Below are 10,451 nucleotides of genomic sequence, written 5' to 3'. Positions count from 1 at the left end.
ACACAGCCCTACTAACGTGTGTGTGTGCTTAAACTATTTCAACTAGGGGAGCAGATGCATGATGTTAAACAAGTACGTTAATCGGTAGTAGGGTTACCAACAGTTAGCATGATGGGGAGTAAGGGAGACAATGCAATAATTAAACATACTGTGCTTTGTATTGTCTGAGAATAAAGTAAGGTTTTGCATCTCTACAAGTGCTTTAAAAAAGCTGCGAGTGGGTAATGAGGAGCAGAGGAGAGCTGACACCCGTGGCCGTTTATGAAGTGCCCGAAGTCGTTGCATTTGTACTTGTAACGCCTGCCCTCCGCCGCGTAGCCGCTCTGCCGCCTCAGCACGGCGCGGCCCCTCGGCACCGCCTGCGCCACCCGCCCGTGCAGGCGCGGGCGCAGCGGGCCCCGGCGGGCGGCCCCGGCGGCGGCGGCGGCACCACGTGCCGGGGCGGGGAGCGGGGAGCGGGGAGCGGCGGCGGCGGGGCCGGGCCGGGCCGCTCCGCCACCCGCAGCGCAGCGGCCGCCGCAGGAGCAGCAGCGGCGGCGGCGGCGGCGGCCGCGGCTCAGCGCCCGCCCCTCTCCCACGCCAGGTGCCCGCGCCGCGCCGGGCGGCGGCGGAGGCGGCATGGGGCCCCTGCGGGACAGCGGCAAGGTGAGGCCGGGGCGCGCCGGCGGGGCGGCCGCGGGGGCGGCGGGGCGCGGGGCTGCGTGAGGGGCCGGGGGCGGCGGGGCCGGGGGGGGATCGCGGCAGTGGGGCCGGGGAGATCGGGGCCGGGGGGGAGAGGGTACCGGGGGCGGGGGGGGGAACGAGGCGTCGAGGCGGGGGGCGATCTCGGCAGTGGGGCCCGTGGCGGGGGGAACCAGGTCGGGGGGGGGGGGGGCTAAATCGAGGCGTCGAGGCCGGAGGGGGGGGGTTGGATCTGAGTAGTGTTGGGGGGGGGGGATCGGGGCCGAGGATCTGGGCGGCGGGGCCGGGAAGGATCGGGGTGAGGGGGGGGATCGGGGCGGTGGGGCCGGTGGGGAATCGAGGCAACGGGAGATCGGGGCAGTGGGGCTGGGGGAGGATCGGGGCGGTGAGGTCGGAGGGGAATCGGGGCGATGGGGGATCGAGGCAGTGGGGCCGGGGGGGGAATCGGGGCGGTGGGGCCGGGGGGGAATCGGGGCGATGGGGGATCGAGACAGTGGGGCTGGGGGAGGATCGGGGCGACGGGGGATCGGGGCAGTGGGGCCGGGGAGGGGCTATCGGGGTGAGGGGGTATCGGAGCGATGGGACCGGTGGGGGATTGGGGCGAGGGGGGGTCGGGGCGGTCGGGCCGAGGAAGGATCAGGGCCGGAGGGGTCGGGGAAGAGGGTCGGGGCGGGGGCGGGGGGGGGATCGGGGCGGAGGGCCGGGGCGGATCGGGGCGGGGGGCCGGGGCGGATCGGGGACGGGGGGGCGGGTCGGGGCGGGGGTCCGGGGCGGGTCGGGGCCGGGGGGCCGGGGCAGGCGGGCGGTGAGGCTGCGGGCGCGGGGTGAGGAACCGCGCAGCGGTTTGGCGCAGGGCTGCGGGGCCCGAGCGCGGCAGAGCGGGGCCGGGCCGGGCCGGGCCGGGCCGGGGGGCGGCGGGGCCCGGGCCTGGCTGCGGGCGGGGGCCGTCACGTCTGGGGCCGCCTTCCTCCCCGCCCGCCGCCGCGCAGCGGGGCGGACGAGGGCGCCGCGGCCGCCGGCGGGGCCGAGCCGCCATCGCCCCGGGGACGGCGGCCGCCGCCCCCTCCCCGCCTCCGCGGGCGGCGGCGGGTGGTGCCCGGCGGCAGCGGCCCTGACGGCGCCGGCCGCGCTCGCGCCCCGACAAGGAGCAGAAGGCGCAGCCGGAGAAGGAGGTGTCCCGCAGCCGCATCCCCCGCCTCGTCCTGCGGCCGCTGCCGCCGCAGCAGCAGAAGGTGTCGCCCGCCTCCGAGTCGCCCTTCTCGGAGGAGGAGAGCAGGGAGTTCAACCCGCCCAGCTCCTCGGGGGGCTCCGCCAGGACCGTCAGCAGCAACAGCTTCTGCTCAGGTACCCGCGGCGCCCCGCGAAACGCCGCTTCTGGCGGGACCGCGGCCGTCGGGTGTGCGCGGCGGGACCCTGCGGCCGGCGGGTGTCCGCGGCGGGACCCTGCAGCCGGCGGGTGTGCGTGGCGGGATCGCTGCCATCGGGTGTCCGCGGCGGGACCGCGGCCGTCGGGTGTGCGTGGCAGGATCGCTGCCATCGGGTGTCCGCGGCGGGGCCCTGCGGCCGGTGGGTGTCCGCGGCGGGATCGCTGCCGTCAGGTGTCCGCAGCGGGACCGCGGCCGTCGGGTGTGCGCGGCGGGACCCTGCGGCCGGCGGGTGTGCGTGGCGGGATCGCTGCCGTCGGGTGTCCGCGGCGGGGCCCTGCGGCCGGCGGGTGTCCGCGGCGGGATCGCTGCCGTCAGGTGTCCGCAGCGGGACCGCGGCCGTCGGGTGTGCGCGGCGGGACCCTGCGGCCGGCGGGTGTCCGCGGCGGGATCGCTGCCGTCAGGTGTCCGCAGCGGGACCGCGGCCGTCGGGTGTCCGCGGCGGGACCCTGCGGCCGGCGGGTGTCCGCGGCGGGATTGCTGCCGTCAGGTGTCCGCAGTGGGACCGCGGCCGTCGGGTGTGCGCGGCGGGACCCTGCGGCCGGCGGGTGTGCGTGACGGGATCGCTGACGTCGGGTGTCCGCGGCGGGGCCCTGCGGCCGGTGGGTGTCTGCGGCGGGATCGCTGCCGTCGGGTGTCCGTGGCGGGGCCCTGCGGCCGGTGGGTGTCCGCGGCGGGATCGCTGCCGTCAGGTGTCCGCAGCGGGACCGCGGCCGTCGGGTGTGCGCGGCGGGACCCTGCGGCCGGCGGGTGTCCGTGGCGGTGCCCTGCGGCCGGCGGGTGTCCGCAGCGGGACCACTGCTGCCGGGTGTGCGCGGCGGGACCGCAGCCACCGGCGCGGTGTGCGTGTGGAGGAGCACAGCCACCGACCTTCCCCCCGAGACGCGGTGTCCGTGGCTTCAGTACATGTCAGTGAGCGACGCCAGATATTTCAAGTTCTAAAGGCTCTGCCAGCCGCGGCGCAGAAAGCTGGCGGGTTTATTGCAGCCGAGTACTTACTTTAAAGAGAAGGGTTTGCCTGAAACACTGCAGCGCGTGTTTGAGGAATTCTGAAAAGCCCCGAAGCCAAAGAATCCCTCTATTCATGTAAAACAGGGTGGTTGCTGTTAAGAGTAACAGATGTGGGTCAGATATTGTGACTCATTCTGGTTTTGTAGAATTTCACATTGATTTTCATGCATCAGCCAGAGCAAAATCTGTAGGTGAAGTTTTCACCGCTGTTACATTGAAGTTAATTTTGGTTGTATGAGAATTCAGCTGCTACCAGAAAGTATTTATCTAGTTGTGAATTGAGCATGATGTCTCCTCTACGGAGAGTGGAATGGAAAGGTGATGTTTCAGAAATAAATTAGCACTTTACAACTGTTGAACACAGAAGTGTCATTTGCACTTTAAAAAGAGTATATCCCTTTATGTCCAGGAGAAAACCAAGTGTTTGATGTTATACATTTGCCCTCTGTTGCGTTTAGCACAGTTTAGGTTCCTCATCTAAGTGTGATTCACTCAAATATTTAGTCTTTCAGTTCAGCAGGACTCTTCATCATATGTGAAGTTACACACCTGGATAAGTACTTTGAAGGTCAGGTCAAGTACTGTTTCTTCTAACCAGTAGTAATATATTTAATTCTGTGTACAAGAACGGTGAATTTTCCTATTTAGGGAACACAGTATCCCTCCCTGATTCTAATATTTCTTTCTTAGCTTGGGTAGATTTTACAATTCAGGCTCAGCTGAATGATCAGTTAGGTTATTACTTAATGAACAATGGCTATCATTAGACAAACTACTTAGGTTGGAAGAACGCTGAAGTCTCTGGAATCCTTCCATCTTATCTTTCTCATTTGAGTTTGCCTGTTTCCTCAAAAGAAACAAATAATTAAAATCTTCTGATGCTCTCTAGAAGTACGTTCTGTATTATGAGCTCTCCAAAATGACTCCTTTTCTTTTTCCTCCAGAATCATTTTTTATTTTTTTTCTTTATTGACAAGCCTTTTGTCCTGCTTACTGAAGTTTCTTTTTTGTAGTATCTTTTAGTTTGTATCGTGTTCTTCAGCTGTATTCAGCATAGTCTACCATAGCGCTTCTTGCTATTCCACCACACTGGGTGGGTTACTTCTTGAGCGCTAGCAACAGCTTTGTGTTGACTCTGGGTGTCCCTGATCTCCTGGTCTGGCAGTTTTAAAGCACCATTCATGGAAGGTTTCATGAGCATAATGTAGTTCTTGTAACCTTTCTGTTAAGCACAGCTGCTCATATGCTTACTTATTTTTATTCATGTTTTACTCTGAAAAATATCATCCTAAAACTGCTGTGGTTTCGTCTGTTCTTTTGTTTTTTCCATGCTAACAGCTTTGTGCCTGTTCTCTTGCTGCCTGAAACACCCCTACAGTTGTGCAGTACCTAGTTTGATTCTTGCAGTCTTCAAAACTTACTGAGCTAAGGATCAGTCAGGCCTCATCTATGGTTCTTGATATTTTTGTTGTTGCTAGATTTTGGGGTTTTTTACTGTGGTGTAGGTATAATAACAGTCACTTACTTGATTTCCTCATTCTCTGATGTCTCTTTTCTGTCTCTCGCTTGTGACCATTCTTTATTATGATATGTTTAATTTAGACTGAAATGCTCCAGCAGCAGCAGATGGCTGCTGATGCCTTTTTCTGGAAAGGGGATGGGAAAGAGATGTGTGGAGAGGAGACTGGAGGGGCTGCAGCCCTCTAACCGTTCTCTGATGAGATATATGTGCCTGGGTAGACACTTATATCTTAATTGAAAAGCAGTATGTGCAGTAAGTGTGTTTAAAGTTAACAAGTAATAAATTTGAAAGAGGTGAACAAATGAATACTATGATGAATGATAGTGTGATGGTGGTGTGAAAAACTCATGAGCACATGGATAAATGCTCTTGCTGTAACCTCTGTAATGAGCATCAGACTCCAAAAATTCTTGATAACCAGCAGAGAGTATGAATTAGCACCTGGAATAATTTCTTTCTTCTTGATCTATTTCTTGAAAAGTTACTATCTACCTTTAGTATTGACACCAAGCAGTTAGGTTTGTAGATTCCTTTTTCCCCCAAAATAGAATCGATTTTTCTTCCTCGGTCTATTCTAAATATATATCTCCTGTTTGATTCCCTAGAGTTTTGAGCTGACTCCTTTTCTTTGTGCGCTTTGTTTATTTTTAATCTACTTTGTTATACCAAATGGGCATGGGTGCTTTCTGAATATTGAGTAGGCAAGTTGAATCTTTTCATCAGTATTTACTGTGCATAATCCTTCTTTAAAATCTTAGCACATCTGGGGTGCTGTTTTGTCATTTGATACTGGAGCATTTCTCTTTTTTCAACCTCTGCCCTCTTTTGGTTTGGACGTCAGCCACAGAACTCGTATGTCAAATTATGAGAAAACATTCTTCCAGAGACTTCATCTGGCTTGACTGCTGCTGAGTATTTCCCCATGTCATGCGTGTTTTCTTCATAAGTTACATTTAGCTTTGAAGCAGCTTGACACACTCACCTTGTCAGTCAGGAGGAGAGTACATTTTTAAACATCACAAACAAATAATTCAATCACAGGTCTGTGTCTGAACAGCTGCTCTTGCTGCTCTGAGAAAGAATGAGACTCCCCTTGGTAATTTCAGTGACAGTATTTGCCTTGTGAGGGATACAGTTCTTTGGGGGAGAGTGTTCTCCTTGTTTTTTGTGGGTTTTTTTGATGTCAAACAAATTGCCGTATTGGATTGAAAGCGGTGTTTGGTCTAGAGGTGCTACATTCAATAGTCTGTTTAGTTTTAAATATTAAAAGGCAGTCAGTTTGGGCTTTACGTTTTTCTAGTTTCCACCTCTGAATAGCTCAGCTTGTAAATTTATTCTTATGAAGAATGGTTCTTAGATGTTACCTTTTAGCAATGCTCAGCCTCTTCTTCAGCCTTGCTACAGGAGCCAACTGGAGTCAGTGCGGAAGGTCGTTAGCTGAGATTGCAGCTTTAAAAGAAGCACTTGCACATTTGATAATCAGTTCAGCAAAAAAGTTCATGAGTTAGAGGAGCTGACTCTTTCCAATAGAAAGTGTTCCTCTTTTCTCCAGCTTAGCTACAAATCTGTTTTTTTTTAAAAAAAAAATAGACTGCATAGTACTACAGTAGTAGTATCTCTGTATATGGATGATTATGACTCACTCTACCGAGTTTTCAAAAATAGGTTTGCATTTAAAATTGAGCTCCTTTTTTGTTTTTTGTTTTTATTTTTTGTTACTTTGCTTTCAAATTTCAAGAACTGGCTTCAGTATTCATTTCATAACCTCATTTTTTTTCTGGTATGAAGGTTTTAAAATCTTCCTCCTCCATTCTTTGCATATATAGCATAATAAATATGTTCTGATAATGTACCCATGATTGTAAACTCTGTGATGTAAACACTGCAGCAGGAAGTTCTCGATTATGGTATCCTGCTCAGTTATTCATCCCCATAGTCCACTTGCACTTGGATGTTATTTTCTGGTTGGCTTCAGCTGTTGGTGGATGCTGAGGCTGCGTTCAGCGTGCATCCATCAAAAAAGGCATGCGGGCTTTATGCAGGCCTATTAAAATCAATGTGAATCTGCTACCTGTATTGCTAGGCACAGCTCAAAGGCGAGGGGAATCCGTACAGGTGCAGTGAAGCTCTGTGTTATTGAACAAAACGTTGTACCTTCTGCCACTCTCATAAATAATTTCTAACTGGAGTGCTGAAGCAGGCTGTATCATAAACCAGCTAGCCTAGGAGGCAGCGCTGTTAAAGCGTGTGTGTTTAACTGTGTTTCTGCATAGAAAAGGATAGAGGAAAATGAAGTTGTGTTTTAACAAATCAATAGATTGAATCCAGAGAATTAATATAAATTACTAAAAATAATTACTTTGATTATTTGTATTTATAAATGTGTACACACAGAAATGGTGAGCTCTTCTTGTTTCTTTTCATTAGAAGAAATACTTTGTTTAAAAACTTCCTTAGTGATTTATTGTTGTTTTTTCTGTGAGTTACTGAATCAAGGAAATACCTGATACGTTAGCTTCTCTTTTCTGCCATCTTCTATTCTACACTTGTCCACGGTTCAATGTTTCAAACAACAACAACTTCGAAGTAGAGCTCTTCTCCATCTGAATTTGTTTGCAGGATCCCGGTAGAGCACTCTGTAAGGCAGGCTAGCAAACATTGCAATACTTTCCAAAATACACTGAAGCAAAATCCACTTTTAAAAATACACGTATGGCTTTCACATAAGGGTAACTCTCTGGTGACAGGCTTCCTTTTCTCACTGATGTTTCCCTGGAGAGTTTCCTGTTGGACCTACTTATGTGCAATAATTTTTCTTGTTAACCACCAGTTCTTTTTCTGTAGAGCGGAGATGTTTTTTAAACATGGAAATTAGAAAAGTGTCCTGGTACTAAAAAGCAAAGCCTGCGTATTCCTCAACTTTTGGCCTTTTCTTACTTCCCTTTCAACTGCACAATTTATTCCTTCCTACTTAGTAACTATGCCTTTGTTCCCACCCAACACAACAGCATCTGGAAGCCAAAACATTTGACCTTTTGAATGTTTATTGTCAACTTTTTGTGTATCTGTCAAGACTGTGAATCTTTAAAGCCTGATCCAGAGCCTACTGAAGTAAGAGTTTCCGTTGACTCTGGCCAATTTTGGATTGTGTCCTGAGAGCAGTTAGTACCTCACCTCTAGTGCCCTGTTTGTCGCATCTGGCTGTGTACGATGATGACAGTAATGACTTAATTCTGAGCTATGGGCTGTGTTTTCTTTGCCACCATTTCATAATTAAATCACCTTTGTTTTAAAGTAGTTTTAATGCAATTTTTTATTGAGATGAATATTGTTATGCCTATTCAAAAAAAACCCCAAACCTTGCAACTTCATTGAAAACCTTGTTTTTCACAATTTGGCATATTTTTATTAGTAAACTAGGATGCTTTTGTTCTGTTAAACTAATATCATTCGTTGTGTTGTAAATGGAATGGCAGAGCCAGTAAACCACAATTATATAGGCTTTTTTCAGATGGTTTCCCAGAACTCAATGTGAAATGTTCAGCTAGAATGATGGAAGATTAGCAAAGGCAACATTTCCTGCCAAAGTCTGTTAAAACTCGCCGCTTCAGTGTAACTTAGCGATTGTACAGTCAGATGTCAAGAGCTGATACCTTTAAGGGCATATTTGTGGGAAATTCTGCTTGGCAAAAGATGCCCAAGGTTTAGAGGAGAGTAAATCCATCCTCTTTCACCTTCTTCTCCCTTCCACAAAGTCTGAGCCTCACTCACTCACTGAGTGAGTGAGTGCGGAGAATCTCTCTCTGAATTTTGAGCAGTGACTGATCTGCTCCTGGATGTGACGATTGCAAGCACAAAGGGGCTGGTAAAGAGTAGCTGTTAAAAGTTGCTATGTACTAATGACAGGAATCCAACTGACAGTCAAAAGGAGTTGAAGATGTTCAGGCTTGATTTTACTGGCCGTCAGTGGCCTCGTTTCTGTGACTGGGATGTTCAGATCAGTAGTTCTGTCTTGAAAGATGGACCGGGGAAAAACAAAATGGTTCGCAACCATAGAGCAGGCTGGAACGTGTACAAAATGTACAAGAAAAGCAGAATCGCAGGAATGTTGGTTGTAAGGGACCTTCAGAGATCGCTTAGTCCAACCGCTTTTTTGGGGCAGGATTGTTGTCAGCACTGCATCCCGTCAGTCATGGCTTTGTCTGTTCAAAACTTGAAAGCCTCCAAGGGCAGAGATTGCACAACCTCGCTAGGCTGCCGAAAGGAATTGCAGAGCTGCTAGCCTGCCGTGGACAAAATGGAGCATAGGTAATTCGAGTTCTGTCTGCAGAGACCTAGAGAATAAATGTGGAATTAATTTGCTTAGCAAGATTTCATAAAAGTAGGGCTTGTCACATAAACATCTTTTCTTTTTTTGACAAGGCTATAACTTTGGTTGGTCTTCTACTCTGATTTAGTATACTTAATTTCCCACAAGATCTTGGCCTTAGAACTACATGATATCCTAATTAATTTTATTACATACCAACCCCTGGTAGATGTTAAAATAAGCTCTAAAATGAAGCTAGGGTTGATTAGAAGGACTGAAAACTAGTGGCATTTTTAGGGTTCCACTTTTAGTGAAATTATTTGTGAACAGTCTAAGTGATACTACAAAATCTTCCCTGGTTTGCAGATGACAGAAGAAATGGCTAGTAGCAAATAACTAATCTCAAGGAGTAGCTGAAATCAGCTATTGGAATGACTGCCCTAAAAGTGAGGCATTTTAGTACAAATAAAAACTGAGGAGAATAATCACAGTTCTTACCTTAGTCTGTGCTCCCTAAGTAATTAGTAGGCAGGTGTGGGTGCTTCCAGAAGGCCATTCAGAGTGCCTTAATTAGGCAGGAGTTGGATTCCTATCTGTTTAGAGTTTTATGTTGTGAATGTAAATATATTCAAACTCTGCCTTTTTATGTTTGGCCTTTCGCTTTATGCTTCATCCTGTCTCTTTTACTCTGGTTCTCAGGGTTATCCAGTTATTCTGGAATGACATTGCAATTCTCCAGTTAGTGACATTTTTCAATTTAGATGTGAACCCTTCCACCTTATTGATATAACTGCCTAAATGAGAATTCTAGTTGCTGTAGGCTCCTTACACAGTCAATGGAGAGAGTTGAGATCCTCCAGACAGTGATTCAGAACAGTGGGATGATTTGGCTTCTCTGGAGAAGCCTGAAATAGGCTTTGCTTCTGACTCATTCTCTTGAGGAGCCTATTTATCTTAATTTCATACAGAATTTAGGTGGCACATTCCCTTTGGTGTCTGTCAGCAGCTTTCATTAACACATAACAAACCCCTCTTGCAAGAACATTCATGAAAAGAAGATCAAAGCAACATTCGTGGGTGCAAAAAATACTGGGTAGACCAGCAGAATGGAGGATTATCCTGGGAGGTTCTGAAATACACTTGATAGTTCATTGTAAATAACAAGTGTGTCGTTCGTGCAGAGCCATGACTACAAAGACTAACAGATCCTAGGATGTAGACAAAGGGGAATATCAGGTGAAATTAGAGAAATTATTTTTGCCTTAATACGCTGAATTGGTAAGGCCTCTACTAAAATTCTGTGTTTAATTCTGGAATCCACATTTCATAGGGGAAGTACAAATTATGTATAGTTTAAACATTGGTCAAGGGAAGACAAAAATGTGGTAACAGAGCAGAGATCATTTAGGGACAGACAGTTCAGACTCATAAAAGTTCATAACTAAATCTGACAGTTAGCTGTGACAGTAGAAATAAGACTGTGATTCCACAGAGATGGCATAAT

General features: G+C 49.8%; 1 protein-coding gene across 2 annotated transcripts in view; it reads left to right on the top strand.

The window, feature by feature from the left end:
* The first annotated feature begins 547 nt into the window (after positions 1-547).
* Positions 548-10,451, top strand: part of SYBU (syntabulin) — a 47,529-nt gene continuing 37,625 nt past the window's right edge. The window contains exons 1-2 of one of the 2 annotated variants that reach the window (XM_062570556.1): positions 548-645; positions 1,833-2,025. In XM_062570556.1, the coding sequence (XP_062426540.1) occupies positions 619-645; positions 1,833-2,025 (220 nt within the window). In that variant the 5' untranslated portion in view covers positions 548-618. Of the gene's footprint in view, positions 646-1,826; positions 2,026-10,451 lie in introns of both variants that reach the window. The other variant, XM_062570555.1, reaches the window with a different exon arrangement.

The sequence above is a fragment of the Rhea pennata genome, chromosome 2, assembly GCF_028389875.1.
Source record: "Rhea pennata isolate bPtePen1 chromosome 2, bPtePen1.pri, whole genome shotgun sequence".
Classification (NCBI taxonomy): domain Eukaryota; kingdom Metazoa; phylum Chordata; class Aves; order Rheiformes; family Rheidae; genus Rhea; species Rhea pennata.
This window is presented reverse-complemented; position numbering and strand designations above follow the sequence as displayed.